General features: G+C 34.7%; 4 protein-coding genes across 4 annotated transcripts; all 4 read left to right on the top strand.

The window, feature by feature from the left end:
• Positions 1 to 1,626: 1,626 nt before the first annotated feature.
• On the top strand, positions 1,627 to 6,209 carry LOC143579432 (protein FAR-RED IMPAIRED RESPONSE 1-like). The gene is made up of 8 exons (XM_077062742.1): positions 1,627 to 1,706; positions 3,009 to 5,089; positions 5,183 to 5,239; positions 5,329 to 5,397; positions 5,525 to 5,587; positions 5,689 to 5,757; positions 5,885 to 5,929; positions 6,037 to 6,209. Exons 2-8 carry the CDS (start codon positions 3,017 to 3,019, stop codon positions 6,091 to 6,093), a joined length of 2,433 nt encoding a protein of 810 aa, XP_076918857.1. The 5' UTR covers positions 1,627 to 1,706; positions 3,009 to 3,016; the 3' UTR covers positions 6,094 to 6,209.
• A 2,532-nt stretch (positions 6,210 to 8,741) lies between these two features.
• Positions 8,742 to 14,315, top strand: LOC143579426 (putative apyrase 6). Its single transcript, XM_077062736.1, has 9 exons — positions 8,742 to 8,948; positions 10,426 to 10,894; positions 11,822 to 11,934; positions 12,066 to 12,173; positions 12,267 to 12,321; positions 12,597 to 12,782; positions 13,318 to 13,415; positions 13,500 to 13,696; positions 13,769 to 14,315. The coding sequence occupies exons 1-9, from the start codon at positions 8,742 to 8,744 to the stop codon at positions 14,040 to 14,042; spliced, it is 1,707 nt and encodes a 568-aa protein (XP_076918851.1). The 3' UTR covers positions 14,043 to 14,315.
• A 1,159-nt stretch (positions 14,316 to 15,474) lies between these two features.
• LOC143579425 (uncharacterized) lies at positions 15,475 to 20,401 on the top strand. Its single transcript, XM_077062735.1, has 8 exons — positions 15,475 to 15,501; positions 16,550 to 16,741; positions 17,277 to 17,348; positions 17,579 to 17,646; positions 18,372 to 18,528; positions 18,628 to 18,708; positions 19,468 to 19,557; positions 20,276 to 20,401. The coding sequence occupies exons 2-8, from the start codon at positions 16,580 to 16,582 to the stop codon at positions 20,399 to 20,401; spliced, it is 756 nt and encodes a 251-aa protein (XP_076918850.1). The 5' UTR covers positions 15,475 to 15,501; positions 16,550 to 16,579.
• A 1,556-nt stretch (positions 20,402 to 21,957) lies between these two features.
• On the top strand, positions 21,958 to 23,812 carry LOC143579437 (large ribosomal subunit protein eL34-like). The gene is made up of 4 exons (XM_077062744.1): positions 21,958 to 22,079; positions 22,190 to 22,269; positions 23,446 to 23,555; positions 23,660 to 23,812. The coding sequence occupies exons 1-4, from the start codon at positions 22,001 to 22,003 to the stop codon at positions 23,751 to 23,753; spliced, it is 363 nt and encodes a 120-aa protein (XP_076918859.1). The 5' UTR covers positions 21,958 to 22,000; the 3' UTR covers positions 23,754 to 23,812.
• The last annotated feature ends 529 nt before the right edge of the window (positions 23,813 to 24,341 follow it).

The raw sequence follows: 24,341 nt of genomic DNA, 5'->3' as shown, positions 1-24,341 counted from the left end.
TATGTTAATAATTGTTATAACCACATAATGCATTTGTATCTGTATAAAAACATTTGCACAATCACCTATCTGATATCTTATTAAATCATCAATTAGTTTTCAGTATAAAGTAGCTCTAAAAAGAACACATCCTAAGATATGCATCTACAAGGATGGACGGAACATGACACGTCATCATCATATTAACAGAGTTAAGCTTCCGTTAATCGTGGTTTGTTGGGAACAAATATGTTAAAAGATAAAACCATTAGCAATCAACTCGTTAGTTGAGATTGTTATTTGTTAATACTCTTAAATTAAGATTGTTTAATTCCAATTTTGCATTTAATTATAAGTTATAAAATTAATTTTCAAAAATACTTAATTACAAGCCATAAAAGGTCAAAAGAGATTATAGGGTATTCGAGTTAATAAAACCACATCTTATCTTATATTACTCTGGTAATAAAGAAAAATAATAAAACTTACGTGTCAATATCACATTCAATTATATCATAAATTTCTTTCATAATATTTTAATCTCTCATCTCATTCATCCTAGCTATCTACAGGTCACGTGTCAAAACCATTTTGACAATTAAGTTATAAAATAGTCAATTTTTCTTCATAATCTTCTAAGCACTCATCTCATTTATCCTAACTATCCACGAGTCATGTGTCAAAATCATTTTGACAATTGTGTTATAAAATAGTCAGTTTTCCTTCATAATCTTCTAATCTCTCATTTCATTCATCCTAGTTATCTATGAATTATGTGTCAAAACCATTTTAACAATTTGGCTATAAAATAGTCAGAAAATTAAAACTAAAATATTGATTGAAGATCAATTGACTATAAATATGAAACTTAACAAGTATAAAATAACCAAAAACAATATTTTTCCAAAGTTGATTTGTTCATTCGATGTTCTGCTTTTTTCCATTGACACTATATATTGTATTATTCAGGGTAGCCAGCATACGTGGTTTAAAACTGTTAACATTGGATGACAATGAAAATACTTGTGATAAAACAACAAATGTTGCATATAAAGAGATGGTACTGAACCAAGATGAGTATCAGTAGAACTTTTGCCTATGGTAATGGTACCGAACGAGCATTTAGGGCACCGACATTGGTATCAAGTTTGAGAAAATTTAGATCAAAAAAATTTGAACCACACTTCTATAATACCAAGCTCATCCCTAACAAAATTCGTTTTAGCATGCTAAATTTGAAAGCAAAAGCCCTTTTAGCTATGATCATATAAAATAACAAAAAACATTACTTTACAAATTCTTGAAAAAAAATAATTTGTTTATAATTTTTTAAGAAGCAAAGGAACTCAGGCTTTAAAATACGACTCATTAGTCAAACTCAAGCGTTAGGAGAAAAAAGGTTTCAAACTAGTCAGACTCAAGCTTTAGAAAAAAAAACGTAAAAAGGTCGAGTTTAAGCTATCGTAAGTTAAAACAACCCAAACTCACGCCTACTCGAACTCGGGCTCGACTTGGTTACAACCAATTTCATCCTCCACCCATAAATTCTCTAACTTTCTTACCGATCAACACCGAATCCGATAAACCCACATCATCAATTTGCTAATCATTCAATCATAAAAACACAATCGTTCATTAGGGTTTGCTAATGGGCAATTGGGTATTTGATCTGAGGTCATTGCAGGTTGAAAGCTTGGTGCTTTAACTGTTTCTTGTGGCCAAAAAAGGTATCTTTATTGTGTTTAATTTTCTTGGTGCTTATGGGTTTTTGTTAATCTTGAAAGATGTATGAATTTGAATTAGGGATTTGTTAGTTTTAAAATGCTTGAGTTTAGAGGTGTGCATGGGTCGGTTTTGGGTCGGGTTTTGCCCAAAACCATAATTATAACTGATTGGTTATGGTGTGGTGGTTTCGGTTAATCGGTTTTGAAGGTTGTGGTGTGTCGGTTATGGCTGGTTAACCATGAATATGGGAATAGGATGAGCTCGGGACCGACAGGTACTGATCCCGATCCCAAAATTTGTAAATATTTGGTATCGGTACAAGTACTGAAATGTTCGGTTTGGTACCGGTAGGGTACCAGTATTTTGTGCAAAATTCAGGAAATACTGGTACCATACTGAGCCATACCCGTACCGGTACCGAAAACTCAAAACTTGGTACCGAATCAGTACCAAAAACGCTCATCCCTAGTGGAAACTAGGGGCATAAATGAGTGCTGAGACTGAGCTTGGCTCGTTTTTACTTAAAAGAGCTTGAGCTCGGCTTGTTTCGAGCTCTTTTTCTAAAGCTCGAGATCGGCTTGTTTGTTATTTAATACGCTAAATATACATGTTTAAAATTGTTTTTATATATTTTGAGGAAAACCTTAAACAACCCTAAGCATGGTTGTGCAGTGTGAATTTAATGCATAGAAGTCCAAATGAGGTAAAACTTTAACATACAAAAGGCTCGTGAAGGCTCAATGAGCCTAAACGAGCTTCCCATACAAGGATCTGGACAATGCTCGATAACCAAGCGTGCTTTATTTGAGGCTCGGGCTCGATTCGAGCTCGGAAAAGCTCGGCTTGTTTAGAGCTTTTTATCGATACGATCTCGAGTAGCTCGGTAGTGATTTGGCTCGTTTGCACCCTTAGTGGAACTTAAGTGTGCAGACCCAACTTCCAAGCTGACACCTCTCAGAGGACATGTTAAAAGTGTTGATTAGAATGATATTATAGCATCTTTTTTAATTTATATATATAATTAAAAAAGATGCTATAATATCATTCTAATATATATATAAATTAAAAAAGATGCTATAATATCATTCTAATCAACACTTTTAACATGTCCTCTGAGAGGTGTCAGCTTGGAAGTTGGGTCTGCACACTTAAGTTCCACTAAGGGTGCAAACGAGCCAAATCACTACCGAGCTACTCGAGATCGTATCGATAAAAAGCTCTAAACAAGCCGAGCTTTTTATATATATCATGAAAAACTTGATTCCAGTGCACATGTCAGATTTACAGTTTGATATAATAAACAGGTGAAGCTATGAGTACAAACATACCTGATACAGTTGATGAAGGAAGTGACAAAGATGGTCAAATTGTTACCTCACCCGCAAGAAACGTGGCTAATGTTGAAGGAGATAAAGATTACGAGTTACATGATGGTATTGAGTTTGAATCTCATGAAGCCGCATATTCATTTTACCAAGAATATGCAAAATCTATGGGATTCACGACGTCGATAAAAAACAGCCGCCGGTCCAAAAAGTCAAAAGAATTCATCGATGCTAAATTCGCGTGTTCAAGATACGGCGTCACACCGGAATCTGATGGCGGGACCCACAGACGCCCGAGTGTCAAGAAAACCAACTGTAAAGCAAGCATGCATGTTAAAAGGAGAAAAGACGGGAAATGGTATATTCATGAATTTATAAAAGATCATAATCACGAGCTTTTACCGGCTTTAGCGTATCATTTTAGAATTCATAAGAATATAAAGTTAGCCGAGAAGAACAATATCAATATTCTATATGCGGTTAGCGAAAGAACGAAGAAAATGTATGTGCAGATGTCGAGACAATCGCTCGGGAATAATAGTGTTGACTTTTTAAGGGAAGACGTAAACTACAACTTTGACCAAGGGCGTTACTTGTCGCTTGAAGAAGGTGATGGTCAAGTTATACTCGAGCATTTAATGCATTTCAAGAAAGAAAACCCTGACTTTTTTTACGCGATTGATTTAAACGAAGATCAACGGTTAAGAAATTTGTTTTGGGTCGATGCCAAAAGCCAAAAAGATTACATTTACTTTAACGACGTGGTTTCTTTTGATATAAGTTATGTTAGAAGCAATGATAAGATGCCGTTTGCTTTGTTTGTCGGTGTCAATCATCATTTTCAAGCTATATTACTCGGGTGCGGGTTGATTGCAGACGAGTCAAAGTCAACATATGTTTGGTTAATGAAAATGTGGCTTAGAGCAATGGGCGGGATTGAAAAAGCTCCGGACTTGATAATAACCGATCAAGGGAAAGCTTTAGAAATGGCCACAGTTGAAGTGTTTCCAAATTCCCGACATTGTTTCTCTCTTTGGAGTATTCTTGAAAAGATTCCCGAGAATCTTGCGCATATTTTCAGACGGAACGATAAGTTCATGTCTAAGTTTAATAAGGTTATATTCAAATCACTGACTGACGAGCAATTCGATTTGAAGTGGTTTAAGTTGGTTGGTCAATTCGAGCTTCACGAAAACGAGTGGTTTCGTTCTTTATATGAAGATAGAGAAAAATGGGTCCCGGCTTTTATGAAAGATGCCTTTTTGGCGGGAATGTCTACTACCCAACGGGCCGAAAGTGTAAATTCGTTCTTTGATAAGTATATTCACAAGAAAGTTACTCTTAAAGAGTTTGTTAGACTATACGGGTCGATTCTTGAAAACCGTTATCAAGAAGAAGCTATTGCCGACTTTGACACGTGGCATAAACAACCGGCTTTGAAAGCCCCATCACCGTGGGAAAAACAAATGTCATCGGTTTACACGCACACGATTTTCAAGAAATTCCAAATTGAGACATTGGGGATGAGTGGATGTTTTCCTAAACCAGAACGGGAAGACGAGTTGACCACGGTCTGCACGGTCAAAGACTCTGATAAAGCCGAAAGCTTTATGGTGACATGGCACAAGACAAGGTCCGAGATTTGGTGTTCGTGTCTTCTGTTTGAATACAAAGGTTTTCTTTGCAGACACGCGTTAATCGTGTTGCAAATGTGCGGGCTTCCGAATATTCCGTCTCGTTATATTTTGAAACGGTGGACTAAAGATGCAAAGAACAGTAATCAAACCGATGGTGAGTTAGATGAACGGCTGCAAACGCGCGTGCAACTATACAACGATTTATGCAAACACGCGATTCAGTTAGGTGAAGAAGGATCTTTATCTGAAGAAAGTTATGATATCGCGTTTCGTACACTTGTTGAAGCTTTGAAAACATGTGTAAATGTGAATAATAAAGAATCTAGTAACAATGCAATTTCGTTCCGCGACGTGGAAGATGAGAATTTAGGAGGCATTTCCATAAAAACGAGTAAAAGAAAGAGTGCTACTAAGAAAAGAAAGGTTAGCGTCGGGAATCTTTTTCGCTAATGTATGCATGTTTTTCGTGTATAATTTATATATTTTTAATAACGTTTTTTTTTTTAAATTGCATAGGCACAATTAGAACCTGAACCTGTAATGCTTGAAGCTCGAGACAGCTTGCAGCAAATGGTTAGTTTTGTTGCTAATTTTAATCCTGTTTTTATAGGTTTTATGTTTAAATTAATTAAATCTTTAACCTAAATTGTCTTTGCTTATAGGAAAGTATGAGCTCAGATGGAATAACTCTTCATGGATATTATGGGACACAACCAAATGTGCAAGGACTGGTATTATTATTATTATTATGATGATGATGATTATGATTATTATGATTATTATTATTATTATTATTATTGTCAGTTAAATAGGTTTTAGTTGAAATTGTAATATTTTAAAATATGTGTTTAACTGCAGTTAAACTTGATGGAACCGCCTCATGATGGTTATTATGTTAATCAACAAAGCATGCAGGGACTGGTATGTAATAATGTAAATTGATCAAAATTGGCATATTTTATTTTGTACTTATTAGTTTTTATTTTATTTTGATTTTTAATTTTTTTTAATTTTTTATATAGGGCCAGTTAAATTCATTAGCACCAACTCATGATGGTTTTTTTGAGGCTCAACAAAGCATACATGGTCTGGTATGTAAATGTTAACTACTTAGAAACATATATATATATATATATATATATATATATAAACTTTATTATTGTTGAGATCATTGTTTTGTTATCCTATAATATGAAATATTCATTTGTATCTATGTAGGGGCATTTGGATTTTAGACCGTCAAGTTTCAGTTATAGTTTGCAGGTTAGTGACTAGAAATACACGAAAAACGGTCAAAAGTTGGTTTTTATAATTTATTAATAAAGTTTTGTCTAAATTTTTAATCTTGATATTGATAATATTATTTGCAGGATGAACCTAGTTTGAGGATCAATCATATGCAAAACAACCCTTCTAGACATTCATGACATAATCACTTGGGAATGTAGATAACTTTTGTTGGTATGTACAAACTATGATGTCGGACTAAGGGCATGTTTGAGATTGAGTTTGAAAACAACTTATTAACTTATTGGTTTTTTCAAAAAGCCAACGTTTAGCTTTTAGAAAGTATCTTTTTAACCTTATCAAGCAGCACAAATTCACTTCTCTTTCAAGTTCCAATAAGATTGGTATGCTCGTGGTGAAGGGGGAGTTACCAAAATTAGACAAGATTGGAATGGGCAAAAAGGCTCGAATGGTATGAACCCCCCCCCCCCCCCCCGACTTTCCATTTCCAAGAAGTCTGGCCTGACTACAGGGATGAAGGCCGGGCCGTGAAAAAAAAAAGGCTCGAATTGTATGGAACCCCCCCGGGCCCCCGACTTTCCATTTCCAAGAAGTATAGCCTAACTACAAAGATGAAAGTCGGGTCGTGAACTTCTTTTCCCAGAGTAAAAAAGACTTTTGTGAATGCTAAACATTTTTAAAACGTATTGGCTTTTTGAAAAAACCGATAAGCCAATAAGTTGTTTTCAAACTCTATCCCAAACGTGCCCTAAATCTCGAGTTATAAATGCCAAACATATTATGTTTGTTGGAATCTTTCCCATGTTGTACTTTTAGGGCGTATTCGTTTCACGGACATTTTTTAAAGGATTTGGAATTAGAATTGGATTTGGATTTGGAATTGGAATTGGAATGTTTGATAATCCCTATCATGTGTTTGGTTGGTTAATATGTATTGGAATTGGAATCTTCTTCATTCTCCGTTTTTTTTTTTGAAGAACCAGGGAAACGGCGGAAACGTTTTTTACATTTTTTTGTTTTTTATTTATATTTTGAGTTATGATTTTTTAATAATTTTTTTGAATTTTTTTTGAGGGGTTTTTATTTTTCATAACAATCCTTATAAAATAGGTGGGATTTTAAAATCCCACGAAATGTGGGATTTGATGGGATTTAGTTTCCATTCCCATTCTTTCATTTAATGAAACGAACATATCAATTCATGGGATTTAAAATCACATTCCTTAGAATTCCTTTTAAATCCTTGAAACGAACAGGACCTTAGAGTTTTGTAGTAATCTCTGAGTTTGTAGGAATGACCTAAATTGGATATGTTGAAAGACAAGGAGAATGCATGTTTTGCTCTTTAACATATTTGATTGATTTGTTGTATTATTGAGATGGTTCAATATGAATGATAGTACTTTTCCACTATTATTTTGATTTCCTTTGGTTTAAACATTAAGTGTTCTAGCGGTTTGCTGGTTTAACTGGTTATTCGATTATGCCCGGTCTATTAGCTATGAAAAGGTCAAGACCGGATCTTTTAATATGCTTTTTTATGCTCATTCAAAGTAAAAAAGTTTGCGTTATATTTTATATATTGAGCGTCTTATGCGTTATATTTGAATATTTTACTATTGATTATCCGAACTTTCTTTAAGGCTAACATAAAACGGAATGAACAAAATAAAAGGTTTGATGACTCCATGGGGCTCGAGGATCTTTGAGTGTTCAAGAGAATGTCTTTCACTCGGCTACAATTTCAGAATAAACTGAAACCAAATTCTTTGATAAAACAAAACCAAAATTATCAATTTAAGCATTTATTAGTAAGTAGTTAAAAAAAATTAGGTGAAAATTTTTCCTTGTTTTCGGTTAATTTTTTCAAACCCAAACATTTAACACCCAAATGTAAAACTGAAACGATCCTTGACCCACACACACCCCAAACTCAAATATAGTTGGTTTTAACATTTATTATTTTTTTTTAAATTATTTTATAGCTTTTAACACTAAACCAAGTAAGAGCATCCACAACGCTCACGCTAGACGTCCATAAACCTCAATTTCTTCTACATCACCAAACCTCCATAAACCCTATCAAATCGTACATATAATGTATGTGTCTGTATGCGTGTGTGTATATATGTGTGTGTGTGAGAGAGGGGGGGGGGGTTCTCGTCCTTCCTCTCACGTTTGCAGTGTCGAACCCTCCTCACCAGACACACCGCCACAATTCATCCCATCCTTCACCTCCTCGTTTGTTGTCTGCCTTATAAGACGAACGGGAGTCACGAGACCCACAACCTTTCTACAACCCTTGCGTTGTGGTGTGGGTGCTAGAGGTGGGCAAGTAAGTCGGTTAACCAAACCAACCCGAAAATTGAACCGAAACCGAACTGAACCGAAACCGGTCAAAACCCGAACCGAAACCGATCAAAACCTAGACCGAAACCGATTGTAACTTGGTCAAGAAACCGATTACAACCCGAACCGAAAGAAAATATACCGGTTTTGACTTTTGTTGATCAAACCGAACGAGATTTGGTTTTTCATCCAAAACCGGTTAGCGCACCTCTACTATCGTCAAAAGAGAACACCAACTAAACAAGGGTTCAATAATCAATCAATTATCAAACCCTCGATTCGATTCACCCACCAATCCACCGTCGATCACTCACCGGAGATCGAGAGAACCGGCCAATCTCCGTCGCCGATCACACTTTCTCATCTCACTTCTTCTAACCTACACACACACACACACACACACTTAACTAACTACTACTGAGATCACATGATTCTTTTATTATTATTATTATTATTATTATTATTATAATTGATTTGGATGCGAAGATCGAATGCTCCTAAGGCATCATCAGTGGACAGTCCTCCTGAAATAGATAATAATAATAATAATAATAATAATAATAATAATAATAATAATAATAATAATAATAATAATAATAATTCAATGAAGGCGGCTAAGTTTCGACCTAATTCATCACTCCGATCTACCAATCTCTTCTCCAGGACTCCAAAACCTCAATCTCAGGTTATCGATTTGTTCGTTTACGTTTAAGTTCGTTTCATTAGTTAAAGGTTTGCTTTATATTTTATAGTAATGGTTAGGTTCAAATACATAGTTTTAGGGTATAATACGGACTCCGATTGAACTCAAACTACGGGCATTAGATTTTAGGTTTTTGCTTTTCGATTTTAGAATTGGATTGCTTTTCAATTGCTTTCGGAATTCGTTTGTTTATGTTCGTTAGTTAAAGGTTTGCTTTATATATTTTTATAATGGTTAGGCTCAAATGCATAGTTTTAGGGCATCATACGAACTTCGATTGAACTCAATTACTGGCATTGGAACCATCTCGTCGAGCTCTACGATATTAGATTTTAAGTTTTTGCTTTTCAATCTCTTACTCGTTATCGATTTGTTCATTTACATTCATTTGTTTATGTTTGTTAGTTAAAGGCTTGTTTTATATTTTTATAATTATAATGGTTAGGTTCAAATACATAGTTTTAGGGCATCGTACGGACTCCGATTTAACTAAAACTACCGCCATTGGAACCGTCTTGTCAAACTCTACGATATTAGATTTTAGGTTTTCACTTTTAGATTTTTAGCCTGTAGGTTTTAGAATTTTTGTTTAGATCATTGTGTTTTTTGTTTATTTTCATCATTGTGTTATATTTTGCGATCCATTGTGTCTTTGTACACTTCCTAGATTTTTAGGAGATTGTGTAGAATAACTTTAACCCGTTCTTTTTAATAACCAACCTAACATTTAAATTATGTTGTTTATGTTCAGTTTGTTTTATAAAGTCTTGCTTTAACTAACAACAAATCTAACTTGTGCCTCCTTGACATAGTCGCAATAAAACCGCTGATTGGGGGCATATTTGTTAATAGCAATGATAGTGAGGGCTATAGCGAATAGCGTAGTGGTGGATCATCGAAAGAGTGAACTAGTTTTTTTTTTAAATACTAGAATCCGAACTTTCAGGCATTGTAATCAACCAAGCAGCTGTAATTTACACTAATTGCATCAGAAACCTTAAATTAATGAATAAACCCCTGATTTTTTTAAGTTCTGAATGTTATCGCTAAACATCAAATAGCACTCGCTATCGCTACGTAATGGATCGGTAGCTTGTCACTATTTACCGCTATTTGCTATTAACAACTATGATTGGGGGATGATTATGTTTATGATTATCATTATCTCAAGTGCTTAACTTTATATTTAATTAAAGTGATTACGCCTAATGTTTTGGATTAAGATTGTTGCCTTTTTTTTTAATTTTGTTTTTCATAAATAATACATGTTTGTTTGCGTTCGTGTCTTCGTGAACAAGTTCAATTCATTAACGAACGGACACGAACAAGATTTTCTGTTTGTGAACAAGTTTAATGCTAAATAAACGTACATGAACAAGGCTTCATGTCCGATTCTGTTCGTTTATAGCCCTATTTGTGACGCCATGTTATTTTAACCTAATTTATCGTAATATTTCAGGTTACGAAATCGAATATATTCGTTATCGGATTCGTTACTCTAGCGTTCGTGACGTCATGCTATTTTTATCTGAGTTCACGTACTCCGGTTGAGAAGCGGTGTCGTATTGTGATTGATGGAGGGAGTACAGGGAGTCGGATTCATGTGTTTGAGTATTATGTTACAGATGTAGGTCCTGTGTTTGATTTTAGTGGTGAGAGTGGGTTAGGTTCGATGCGAGTTAGCCCAGGGTTATCGGCATTTGCGGAGGATCCCGATAGGGCGGGTGAGTCGGTGGTGGAGCTTTTGGAGTTTGCTAGGAAGAGGATTTTGAAGGAGGATTGGGGGAAAACAGAGGTTAGGTTAATGGCGACTGCCGGGTTGAGGATGTTGGATTTGAGTGTGCAGGAGAGGATTTTAGAGGCTTGTAGGAAGGTTTTGAGGAGTTCTGGTTTTGTTTTTCGTGATGATTGGGCTTCGGTTATTTCAGGTATGTCGAATTTCTTTGTTTCAAACTTGTTTTTGTTGTGTTAGGAGTCACTGTGACTAGAGAGTATACATTATTATTTGAGATATACTTGGTGTCCTATAACTCTTTTAAGTTGAATTTGTCAGATCAACATGCAGTGCATACCTGTTTTGCAACCTTGAATGATATGTAGCACACACACATGCATCCTTAACATCAATGTCATTCATCTAGATTGTAGTTTGCTAGTGGCGCAGCTTGTTGCCCGTTTGCCTTCTATTTCGATGTAAACTATTAACTACTATTATAGTAGCTAAATGAAAATTGTGGGATACCATATTCACTTTGAGATGGGACCTTAAAATTTTTTTTTGGGTGTAAGGCTCTTAACTTTGTGCTATATCCAATTAGCAAGGTTTTGAAAATGTTTTTTATTTTTATCTTGGATATGGCAATAGGGATCTATGAGAATAAATATTCTTCTATAGCGTTCTATGCCTTGAAGTTATTATACACACTTTGAAAAACTAGCGTTGCACCTAAATAAGCTTGGTAGTTGTCAACCTTAGTTAGGGAATGACTTTGTCTTCATTAGGAGTGATTATTAGTTTCCTTGTGTAGACTATAAGATATCATCAGGAACTGTGTGGTGTCACAACATGAGTATGAAGGGACTTGTAAGAGTGTGGAGAAGATTAGAAAGTGTGAACCAGCCAAAGTAGAAGCCAAATAGTGAGGAGATAACTTAAGTCAGAAGTAACGACTCTGTTGTTTATAAATGCATTTTAATTAACCTTCATATTTTTAGAAACGATTTTAAAAAGATGTTTGCAAGTATAGAAAGATCTTTTCTTTGTTTATGTTTTGAGTGATCTAGCAACATGATGAAAATATATGTATGTTCAAATGTATGATCAGACTTTAAAACACTTTAATACAAATTTGCAGGGTCTGACGAGGGAGTGCATGCATGGGTTGTGGCTAATTATGCTCTCGGGACTCTTGGAGGTGATCCTCATGAAACAACAGGGATAATTGAACTTGGTGGTGCTTCTGCTCAGGTTTTTATTCTTCTTCTTTTTTGTTTATATCAAGAAAGAACATTAATTTCAGCAATTATGAGTTTTAATTCTCAAAACTGAATGTTATTAGATGTGATTTGTGACTAAGAATCTTCTGTCATAATTTTCAGGTAACCTTTTACTCGAGTGAGCTAATACCTCCTGAATTTTCACGGATGGTTAAGTTTGGAAATGTCAGTTATAGTCTTTACAGCCACAGTTTGCTTGAGTATGGTCAGGTGAAAACTTTTGCATTTTGTAACCACTATTTTTTATGTGTAAAATGGTCTCAAACTGACTATTTGGTTGGTTATTACTTGCTTTGTGTGCAGAATGTTGCATTTGACTTGGTTCGTCGGTCAAACTTGGCAAAAGCTCCAAATCCAGGTTGGTACATATACTATCCGTCTCATAGTTAGTCTCCATTTATGTCTAACATATTAACAACACAGTAAACGAATATAAATAATTTGCTATTCATGTCATTGGTTTATTATTGATCACTGCATTACTTATGATCATAAAAGTAATACCACAACAGTAATAAGCTTAAGCTTTGAATAAAACGGTGTACGGGGGAGTTTTTATTGACCCGTTTGAGATAAAACACAACCAAATCGACCCATTTGAAATCTAACTAATTTCAGGTTATATTTCTACAGAATCATTTAGCAGCAAAATACTCCTGGATCCATGCTCGCCAAGAGGATACAAACACAACTTAATAACAGGAAATACAACTCCTAATTCTTTAATAAAAAATGATGATCAATTATCAATTCTACACGCAAGCGGCAACTTCTCAGAATGCAGATCTGCTTCCTTAACATTGTTGCAGAAAGGCAAAGGTGCAATTATTATTGTTATTATTATTTTATGAATTTCATAAATATTTAAAGTTTTACTAATCTCATGAAAATAACGTTAAAAGCGGTGCTTGCATATAATGTATATATGTGTGAACCCTCGGGTGGGCGAAAGTGAAATTGCACTAATTTTGACGTTATTTTACTAATCTCATGAAAATAACGTTAAAAGCGGCGGAAGGTTAATCAGGCATCATGTGGTGGCGTTGATAGCCGAAAGACAAGGGTGCATGCACTAATCGGCGGTGCCCCGATGATTGAGTGTTATGTGTCTTATGTCCAAGGCTTGATGCAAAACTACTATTGAGCTGGGGGTCTCACCGGAAGCAGCCTCTCTATTCCTAAAGGGTAGAGGTAAGGCTGTCTACATCTTACCCTCCTCAGACCCTACCATAGCTTTGTTATTGATGGGATACACTGAGTACGATGATGATGATGATGATGATGATGATGATGATGATGATGATGATAAATATTTAAAGTTTTTCTTTTTCTTTTTTTTTTATCTGGAAAACAGAGGAGTGTGCCTATAACGAATGCTACATCGGGTCAACTTTCATACCCAAACTACAAGGAAAATTTTTGGCAACCGAGAATTTTTTCCATACATCTAAGGTTATTCTAATTTTCCTATATTATTATATTTTAATTTTTTTTTAAAATCTTTCTGGTTCCTTTATTTACTCTTTTTTTTTGTAGTTCTTTGGATTATCACCAAAAACTTTTCTTTCTGAGCTCATGGTGGCCGGAAAACAATTCTGTGAAGAAGATTGGTCAAAGTTAAAGTCAAAGTACCCGAAACTTAACGATGAAGATTTGCATCGTTACTGCTTTTCTTCAGCATACATTATTGCTTTACTTCATGACAGCCTCGGAATTGCTTTTGATGACAAAAGGTACTTTTCTCACCGCAATATTATCCAACTTATATTCATTAAACTTATCTGATTGGATGGTGGTTTGAACAGGATCTTATATGCTAATCAAGTGAATAACATTCCACTTGATTGGGCGTTAGGAGCTTTCATCTTTCAGGTAATGAGTGAATTAGATGTTGGACAATTATACCCTCAAAAATCCATATTTGCGATGGACTATTCAATCTTAAGCGGGTTAATCTTTGCCATTCTTTTGTTATTAGTTGCATATTATGTGTCAAAATGGAGGAAACCTAGTGTAAAGACGATATTTGATCTAGAAAAAGGGAAATATATAGTTACACGCGTAGGTAGACAATCATAGTGCCCGTCTTTCGACGAAATGAAATGGAATGAACAAGGTAATGAAATCATGAGTTACTGTTGGATTAAACGGATGATATGAATGAGACGTGTTTGGTGATGTGATAGGAGTGTTTGTTTTCGGGGATTATCTAATATATTTAGTGGGAAACCGATGTAATTTAGCGTTATTACTTCAGTTTTGTAAAGGGATTTTGTTTGTGTTATATTGGCATTGGTAGATTGAAAAATCGCATTCGTCTCGACTTTGTAAACCTACTTGGAATGACAAAAACGCCTTTTGGTTTCATTTATATCGTATAATTTTTTCGACAATTGTCTAGTAATTTGTTATCTTATAATTTCATCACAAGCAATTGTTGCTACAATTTTTATTGTAATTTGTCATAAAATGGTGGTTTTTCAGTTTTTCTGTCAAAATCGAAAACCCAACCTAAATTTGGTTCGGCTTTCGGTTTCTGGTCTAAAAGAATCTTCAAATGAATAAACTGAACAGAATACTGCGCCTTCTGTAGTTCTGTGTAGTAAATCCTCAGCGGACCCTTTGGATGATTTCTCCAACTCATAAACATATAACATCTTGGTTGTGATTATTCATGTAACCTAACGTTCATCTCAAGACGAAAAACATGATACCTTTCGAAACAGTAGAGACGAAAAACATGATACCCAGAAACGTAACTTTATATATGCATAAGTTCATGATTTGAAATACTTTCCACTAGGGATGCAAACGACCCGAGCTACTCGAGCTCGGATCGACAAAAAGCTCGAAACGAGCTGAGTTTTTTTGAGCTCGAGTCGAGCCTAAGCGTCAAATAAAGCTCGTTTAGTTATCGAAACCGAGCTCAAGCGTTGTGTATTTTTAAGTTTTATCTATTTTGGACTTCGATATATTAATTTTACACTGCACAAATGAGCTCGAGTCGAACTGTGGCTTGTTTAAAGTACTAAACGAGCTTGAGCCAAGCTTAGGCTCGTTTAAGCTTTTTCTCAAAATATGTAAAATTAATTAAAAAAATAAAAAATAATAAACTAAAAACATATATATAGTTTAATAAAGAAAATAAAATATAAACAAGTTGAGCTCAAGCCGAACCCGAGCTTGAAAAAACAATTCACGAGCAAAGTTCGAGCTTTAAAAAAAGAGCTCGAAACCTGCTCAACCTCTAGTAAGTCAAGACGAGCCGATCTCGAATTAAGTCAAACATGTTATAAAATTATTTTGGTGACAAAGCTAAGAAAGTTGGAGCCGTTAAAAAGAAACAGAAGGCGTCCGTGAATTTAGGGAAGAAGTATCATTTTCTCCCAAATTCTTTCATCAACCATTTTGCGACAACAATAATATTATCAACGCGGTGGTGGTTTCCCCCAAAACCTCCGTTCCATTGGCCGGAAGGAAGCAAATCGATCTCATTCTCATTCTCTCCTCTCACATTATTTTCCTTCTCCATTCTCAGGTATCTTTTCTTTATTATTCATAATAATAATAATAATAATAATAATAATAATAATAATATTACCTACGAAATTCATAAAACCTTTTTTTTTTTTTTTTACCTTTTTATATTTGCGGAAATTGTCAAACTTTGCCTTATTGGCCGGCGCTAATCCCAACTTAAAAAATACACCATAACAGTCCCAAGTTTCAACCTATTGACCAACAACGAGCTTTTCACTAGCGCGGCTATATTTCATTAGTTTTCGCTGACATGGACCAGCTTACATGGACGTAAGCTGGTCCACGTAAGCGAAAACTAACGGAATATAGCCGTGCTAGTGAAAAGCTCGTTGCTGGTCAACAGGATGAAACTTGGGACTTTTGTAGTGTATTTTTTAAGTTGGGATTAGCGCCGGCCAACGGGGCAAAGTTTGGATTATTAGAATCCAATTTCCCTTGTATATGTTTGGATTATATGGTAGCAGGCGATGCCATGCTTAACAAGGCTTTGTTCATGTTCGTCCGCTAAGGTTTTATTGGACGAGCAAATGATTAATGAACATCTAACTGAACAAAATTTCTTGTTCATTCCTTAGGGAAACGAACATGACGTCTGTTTGTGTTCGTTCATTTAGTTAATTGGACGAAATTTCTTGTGCATGTCCATTCATTTAAATGAATGAACACAAACCAGGGGTGTAAACGAGCCACGCTCGAGCTTGATTTTGGCTTGTTCCGACTTATGAAAGCTTGTGCTCAGCTTGTGAGTCGATTTTTCAAGAGCATTTTTCAAGTTGGGGTTCGGCTCATTTATTATTTATTAATTAGTTTATATACGTTTTTAACTATCTTTATATACTTTTAGAAAATACCGAAGCGTGCCTAGCTTGTCTAGTACCTCCAAAAGAGGTAAAACTTAATAATACACGAGAGTCGTTAGACAAGGCTTTATTTGAGGTTCAGGCTCAAGCTCGAAAAAGCTTGGCTCGTTTCTAGCTTTATTTGTTTTGTGTATCTTTACAATACGCTTAAATTTATAAGCTTTGATTATGTATATGAACTGATAGGTGAGGGAAAGCCTAAAAAAGAGAGGGGAGATGGCAGGCCCCACTGAGTCAACTCGTGCAGTTGATGAAAACGGGCCCACAGACGATGATGAGGAAGCACCTTTATTAAACGCAGCCGAGTGTCGTATTTGCCAAGAGGAAGATTCGGTTGATACTTTAGAGATACCGTGTTCCTGCAACGGTAGTCTTAAGGTAATCTGCATTGCTTGTTAGTTAGTGTATTGTTGTTTTAGATGTGCATTTTGTAAGGAGTTATCTGATTTTGAATAATAATAATAATAATAATAATAATAATAATAATAATAAGACAGCATGACCCATTGGACTCGATGCCTCTAAAATCTACGCTCATTGATTTTGGGGTCATAACATTACTATGCATGACCCGTTGGACTCGACTAAGTAACTCTACAGACTCAGACGCAAAAAAACCAAAAGTATGAAATGCTAATAGTATAAACATGAGCTGGTTGCCAAGGCATGCTTTCTCTTGTTTGGTCATTTTGCATGTAGCACAGCCTGACCCATTGGCAGATCTTAGGGTGGGCCAAGGTGGGCCGCGGCGCACCCAACTTTTTCGTTCAACAGCATAAAAAAAAATTATATATATTGAGTCCGGCCCATCCAGATTATTGTTCAAAATCCTTTTGTCCACCATTAAGCTTTCATATGTTCTTGTCTTTCTATTTGACATTTAGCATACTCATTAATATTTTTGTTTATGCAGTATGCCCATAGAAAGTGTGTTCAGCATTGGTGCAACGAAAAGGGTGACATCACTTGTGAAATATGCCACCAAGTAAGCTGCCATTATAATAGATTTTTACTATTTTTTTATAAATATTTTCATCAGTTTTTTAAATTTCTAATGGCCATTTAAGTATATAGCAGTGTCAGCTAATTCGACAAGTTTAAACGTCTTCGTTAAGTTTACAAAATGGCTGTCGAGTTTTTTAAAAATCATGCAACTCTAGGATAAATCTTAAATATGCTATTCTTATGTATATACTTATCATTGCTATAATGCAGCCTTACCAGCCTGGTTATATTGCCCCACCTCCTATATCACGCTTGGAAGAGACTACTATAGACATCGGGTGATACATTCTTTTGTTTTTTAATTTTGTATGAACTTTCTTAGTCATTATTGCCCTTGATAGAAATTATATGGCCAGGTCACGCCACAGGTGTGTTCAAAAATATCCGAATTATCCAAAAATTCGGATATCCAAATTTTCGGATTCGGATGGTGATTTTGAAATTTTTCGGATGGTTCAGATATCCGAACTATCCAAAATATTTATTTTTTAATTATTAATAAATAAAAAATATTATTATAAATTTCGGATAATTTTTTGGACATTTCGGATAATTTGGATAATTTTCGGATATTTCAGGATTCTGATAATTTTTCAGATAATTTTTTGATACTTTGGATAATTGCTTGGATATTTCGGATATCCGAAATATTTTTAATTGTAGTCCTTTAAATTTTTTATAATTATTATTTTCTTTTACATATTTTCGGATATCCGAAAGTCCGGATATCTGACTTTGAACACCCCTTAGTCACGCAGGCTGAAAGTGGGTCGAAACATCTTTGGGATTACATGTTTTTTTTCTTTTTTTTGGGTATATATAGAAACATGTCCATTTTAAGACTTATATAAGTGATTAGTTTTTATATGATTAGAAAGTAAATATTATTACAATGATTTTAATAATCTAAATCCTTGATTTTTCGGAGGTGTGTGCATCAAAAATAGACTTATTGTTTCTTTTTAGTAATTATTGAAATTATTAGGATTATTTTTTTTATTAGGGGAGGATGGCAAATATCAGGGACACCTATGGATTTAAACGACCCGCGTCTCTTGGCAATTGCTGAAGCCGAACGTCATTTTCTTGAAGCCGAATTTGAAGATTATAATGCATCAAACGCCAGTGGAGCTGCATTTTGTCGTTCAGCTGTTTTAATTGTAATCCATATTTATATAAAAAAAATGATAGTGCTGAAAAAAAATTAAATGTGTCACCTTTATAATTTTATTTTATTTTATTTTATATTTTTTTTGTAGTTAATGGTACTCCTGCTGGTAAGGCATGCAGTAACTGCGCCAGAATCTGAAGGAGATGAAGATACAACTACTTTCTTGACTGTAAGTTGGTTTACTTCTTAATTAAAATTATATATATATATATATATATATATATATAGGCAAGGTATAAAATGAAAACCCGCTTGAGTTGTGAAAACCCTATGTAACATCGTTTTTTTTTGTTACATGTAATATATGTTGTTACATTTAATACAAAACATCGAAAACATACAAAAAAAATGTTTTGCTATTTTTTTTACATTTTTTACTAGTTTTTATTTATGTTTTCATGAGAGAGAAAGTGTAAATTAACTTTAACATTTTTTATTGGAACACAAGATTTAATCTTTAATTAAAAACATGTGATTGAGGATGAGTTTCTAGAGTTTTCTCAACTCAAGTGAGTTTTTATTCTAACCTAACCCTATATATATATATAGGAGAGAAATTTTTTAAGAACCATGTTGAGTTTTAAGAACTTAAGAACTCCATTCTAGACCACACATTTAATTAAATGGATTGGAATATGTGGTTGAGATTAAATCTGGCAAAAAAGTCAAAGTAGGAGAGATAATAAAGATGTAACTGATTACACTAACTTTTACGTCCGTTACACATGTGTAAAAAGTTGACTCGGTGCGTAAAAAATTCTGTAATTTTTTTACGTCTATGTAACCTACATATATTAAGCATGTGTAAAAAAAATCGAAAAAAAAAATCGTTACACTGAGTTCTTTCAAGTTCTTAAAACTCAAAGGGGTTCTCATTTGAAATCTCCCCTATATATATATATAATATTTGGTTTATGTTTTATTATAGCTTTTCTTGCTTCGGCTTGCTGGGTTTCTTCTTCCGTGCTACATTATGGCCTGGGCCATCAACATCTTGCAACGTCGAAGGCAAAGACAGGTTTGACTTTTTGACCTGAACCGAGCCTGATATACCATAGGCTGCAATCTTGATAAGCCCAAAACAATTTTTTTTATTTGCTTTCTTTAAATAAAAAGTAATAATATAAATTATAATGTAATACAACTCGGAACACTAAGGGTGGCTTTTGTTTTGTTTTAGTTGAGTTTTGTAGGCTTTTAAACGTACCGAATGTTTGTGAACCGTTTTTATTTAATAGATGAATGGACTTGAACAAATTTTTTGTTCATTTAGTTAAACAAACGAACATGAACACATGCGTCATTTGTTCATGAGCGTTCGTTTGTTTACGTTCGTTTATGTTTGTTTAAGTTCGTTCATCTACGTTCATTAATAAATTCATTTAAAATATTTTGGCCCTTACAACTTACTCTGGTTTTAATAACTTTTTCGGCCCAAAACATTGTTCTTCACGTTTCTTTTTAACTGGATTTTGCTCAGTTATGTTCGTTTATATTAGCTCAATTAATCATGAGCGGTTCATTCATAATGTTCAAGAGCAAACACAAACGAACATGAACATGTTCATTTTCTTAACGACCAAAAAACCCCCATTCGTATAACTGTTCATGTTCAATCGTTTGCTCAATTAATGTTAAATGAACAAACATGCTTCTTTCGTGATTGTTCGGTTCCTTTACAAGCCTAGAATTTTGTGTTGTATCTGCTTGACCTGTCAGACAAAAAACTGTAACAGGAGGCTGCCGCATCACAAATTGCTTTTGTATTGCAAGCGGGTCAAAGGCGGGGGCTACATTTTGCAATAGCCTCAGCTGGGCCACCAGTAGGTGTTGTGGTGGCCCCACATGAGGACATTGTTTGATGATCAAAAGCCACAAAAGGTGGGGAAATGAGTTTTAACACATTGTTGTATATTTGTTTTGTGTTTGCAAGTCTCTTTTCTTTTCGTTTCATAAAAGTGTCTTGTATTGAGGCGTGTATAAAATTGGTTTGTCACATTAATCTTTTTGACATGTTGAATGTGTTTTTCTTGTTAAAATGTTCTAACAATCATGCGTGTTACCTCATCCCTCGTTGAACTGTATAATCGATTCGGTTTTAAAAAGTTATAAATGATCCAACATAAATAATATAACAAATTAATTATAAAATCTTACGTCAATTCACTAAATTTTAAATTTTGTCATAAAATACCTAACTAATTAAATTCACGACATAAAGCATTTTCTTTAAAAAAAAAAGGATTGGTTAATGATTTGGTTAACCAACCAACCAAGCAGGTTAACCAAACACGATCTATTCAGCTAAATATGTTCACGTATTCGACCAAGCTCGTTATACTAAACTCACCTATCTCGAATTTTCTATCGCTTTATATTATATTTTCTTGTAATGTCAGAAATTCACGCCATGTCTAATTATAGCATATACAATTCTCTTTATATCAAAAACTTTTCACTATAATTGCTAACAAATTTATAGATTAGTAACTAATTTGACTTAGACGTGGGATTAAACTCGACCCGATGGCGGTATACCCGACCTCTGGGTAAGAACTAGGTTTCAGATTCTCAAAGAAACCGTACTAGGACATGGAACCAAACTAGACTTAGTGGAACCGGTTCCACCTCTACCCAATCAAAACCAGACAAAACCGGTCAAAACCCGACCATACCCGGAACTGGTTCCCACCCGAACCGGTTATTGACTATGTTGACCTAACTCGGAACCGGGTAATGAAAAAACCCAACTTGCCAAGCTCTATTCTAACTAGAGGTGCATAAAATACCCCGTTTTGGACCTGACCCGAAACCAATTCCTACACGTACATGATCCGTGGGTACGACCTGGTATTAGATCTCTCCACAGATCCGCACCCGGAAATACCCGGACAAACTTGACCCGACCCTACCCAAAACCCTGAAAACCTGGTCAAAACCCTGCCAATACCCGACTATACCCAGAACGCGTTCCTACCCGACCCAGTCCTAAAAATACCCGGTTTGTGCACCTCTAACTCTGAGGTGTACAAAAGAATCAGTTTCACCCAAACCGACCCAAACCGCCAGTTCCAAGACCGGTTCCCCTTAAGATCTACCAAACCGGTTTAAGGAACACCGGTTTAAAACCGAACCGACCTGGACCAAAACGTCCTATCTTGCTTCTAAATCAGTTTATAAGCCGAACCAGTTTAACTCAAACCATTTTTAAACAGTCGTTGACCAAACCAGTTCAGTTTGAGTTTAAAACCGATTTTGTCCACCTCTTCTGAGTTCCGACTATTACAGTTATGGCCTTATGGGCTTTTACTTAAAACAAATAAAACCAAACTCCAGCCCAACTTAATAATAATAACATCAAGGCCCAACAACAACAATACTAACAATCTAACAAATTAGGGCACACCTTCATATACATACACCTTATCATCTCAGCCTCCATCCACCAGCAACCGGAAACAATGGTTCAACGGCTGACATACCGTAAACGCCACAGCTACGCCACCAAATCCAATCAGCACCGGGTTGTTAAAACCCCAGGTAATCTTATTATTCTTCATTCCAATTTCATCATTTTGAAGCTTATTTTGGATTTGATTGATTGGATATGCAAAAAGATTGATGGGTTTTTGTGGGTTTGTGTTGAATAGGTGGGAAGTTGGTTTATCAGACTACTAAGAAGAGAGCTAGTGGACCAAAATGCCCTGTTACTGGCAAGAGGATCCAAGGGGTAAAAATGTCTTTTTTTATATTAGATTTGCATATTGTTAGCTTAATAATCACAAATTTATCTTGTTTGCACAATTACAAGTGGATTTATTGGTTGTTTGCATAATACATTTTATACCAAATTGGATAAAAAAGGCTAAAAGAATCAACTTTTGAATTACATTTTATAATATATAGTATTATGATTTTGATTTGTGATATTCTCAATGTTTTAAGAATGAGCTAAAAAATGGTAAAACCGGTTGAATCGGTTTATACGCGGAGTTCAACCGGTTGAATAATTTATCTTATAATTACCTATAAATGCAACTTGAACTCCAAAAATAACCAAAAATAAATGATTCCATAATAAAAAATAATACAAAAGTACTAACTTTTAAAAAAATAGTCATGGGTTGAAACGGGTTAGGGTCAAAACGAGTCAATTAAAAAAGGGTTGTTTTGGTTTGGGTCAGAACACAGGTTAGAATCGAAACGAGTCAGAATGAGTTTTTTTAATTGAGGATAACGACGGAAACATTTTAGTTTTTTCTTTATTCTTTGTTTTTTATTTATATTTTGAGTTATGAATTTTTTGAATTTTTTTTGAGGGATTTTATATTAAGATAAAAACCCCTCAAAAAAATATTCAAAAATAATAATAAAAAAATCATGATGTTTGATGTATGAGATATGAATCTTGTGGCTAGGGTTGTTCCCGAGTTGAGCCAGGTTGGGTTCGAGCTTGAGCTTGAAGTTTTTCAAGAAGCTTGGCTAGGTCGAGCTCGATCTTGAAGTTAAAATGAGCCTAAGGTCGAGCCATCAAACCGAGCCGAGCTGAGCTTAGGTCGTTTCAAATCAAGTTTTTCAGCTAGTTTTATTAAGGATAGTCTAATTGTGGTTTAGACTCATCATCAAATGGTCACTCTTGAATTACTTTATAGTATCACTTTAAGTACGATATAGTAATAATAGTATAAATTTAAGCTTTGCGGATATTTTTTTGAGATATATCTAGTAATCGTCAATTGTTTTTGTTGAATATGATCATATATTTTTCTAAGATTAATTTTTTTTTTGTAAATGTGGAGAATTTGTATGCCATTAAATATCTGATTTCTTATGTTATATTTAGTATGACTTGTATTATCACGGTAATTAAACTAATCAATTGTAAAAAAATGTCTTGTTTATGCAGATTCCACATTTGAGACCTGCTGAATACAAGAGGTCAAGATTATCTAGGAACCGAAGAACTGTTAATCGTGCTTATGGTGGAGTACTTTCAGCCGGTGCCGTGAGGGAAAGGTAATATAATTATATAAATTTATTATTTTTAATTTTTTTTAAATTTTAATTTTTTTTTGCGTTTGTTAGTTATTGAATATATATTGATGGATGTGTTATTTCAGGATCATTCGGGCTTTTTTGGTTGAAGAACAAAAGATTGTGAAAAAGGTGCTAAAGATCCAAAAGGCCAAAGAAAAGACTGCTTCCAAGGCTTAAGTTTCCGCAATTTCTCATGAGGGTAATTATAGGTTTCCAAGATTTTAATCTGGTAAACGGGCCGTTTTATGTTCTGGTTTTTTACTTTGTCGACGAAAAACTTGGTTACCTTGTTAGGTTTTTGTTTGGTGTTTAATTGCTTTATGAACTATGTTTTTGGATTCTTTTTATGATGTATTTACTCATGTTCCAACTATTATTTTCATTTTGAAAGTATTTTGGATCATTATGTTTGTTAGAAAATAAGGGTCGTCAAAATTGTTATTTTGTTATGATGAATCCGAATATTAGTTTTTAACCTAGCCATTATGACCGGGCTTTGATGAAGCTTTGTTTCAACATTTTTAAGCCTCGACAAGATGAGGATCCGACCAAGCCATTACACCGTACATGAGTTGCTGACACATTTAGGGTTCGATAAATAAGGAACATCAATCACTTGTTGAAAGTTCTCTCGCACTTAGGAGCCAATGTCGGGATCACTCGCTCGTGGGCGCTTTCTACACGCTTGGAGTATAAGACCATCTGTAGTGCAGTAGTGGGCGTTTCCCCACCCCCCCCTCCCTCAAAAATCCCCCCAAAACTCTA

The sequence above is a fragment of the Bidens hawaiensis genome, unplaced genomic scaffold (assembly GCF_021521415.1).
Source record: "Bidens hawaiensis isolate Kalapana, Puna unplaced genomic scaffold, B.hawaiensis_p1.1 tig00029749_1, whole genome shotgun sequence".
Taxonomy (NCBI): domain Eukaryota; kingdom Viridiplantae; phylum Streptophyta; class Magnoliopsida; order Asterales; family Asteraceae; genus Bidens; species Bidens hawaiensis.
Note: the sequence above shows the minus strand (reverse complement) of the source record. Positions and strands in the feature narration are given on the sequence as shown.

Coding starts and splice junctions, on each gene's coding strand:
- LOC143579432 (XM_077062742.1), top strand. CDS start 3,017: ATGAGTACAAACATACCTGATACAGTTGATGAAGGAAGTGACAAAGAT. Junction 5,240..5,328: donor GAGACAGCTTGCAGCAAATG/GTTAGTTTTGTT, acceptor CTTTGCTTATAG/GAAAGTATGAGCTCAGATGG. Junction 5,588..5,688: donor AACAAAGCATGCAGGGACTG/GTATGTAATAAT, acceptor TTTTTTATATAG/GGCCAGTTAAATTCATTAGC.
- LOC143579426 (XM_077062736.1), top strand. CDS start 8,742: ATGCGAAGATCGAATGCTCCTAAGGCATCATCAGTGGACAGTCCTCCT. Junction 10,895..11,821: donor TTGGGCTTCGGTTATTTCAG/GTATGTCGAATT, acceptor ACAAATTTGCAG/GGTCTGACGAGGGAGTGCAT. Junction 13,697..13,768: donor ATTGCTTTTGATGACAAAAG/GTACTTTTCTCA, acceptor TGGTTTGAACAG/GATCTTATATGCTAATCAAG.
- LOC143579425 (XM_077062735.1), top strand. CDS start 16,580: ATGGCAGGCCCCACTGAGTCAACTCGTGCAGTTGATGAAAACGGGCCC. Junction 18,529..18,627: donor GTCGTTCAGCTGTTTTAATT/GTAATCCATATT, acceptor TTTTTTTTGTAG/TTAATGGTACTCCTGCTGGT. Junction 19,558..20,275: donor AACGTCGAAGGCAAAGACAG/GTTTGACTTTTT, acceptor AAACTGTAACAG/GAGGCTGCCGCATCACAAAT.
- LOC143579437 (XM_077062744.1), top strand. CDS start 22,001: ATGGTTCAACGGCTGACATACCGTAAACGCCACAGCTACGCCACCAAA. Junction 22,080..22,189: donor CCGGGTTGTTAAAACCCCAG/GTAATCTTATTA, acceptor TGTGTTGAATAG/GTGGGAAGTTGGTTTATCAG. Junction 22,270..23,445: donor CTGGCAAGAGGATCCAAGGG/GTAAAAATGTCT, acceptor TTGTTTATGCAG/ATTCCACATTTGAGACCTGC.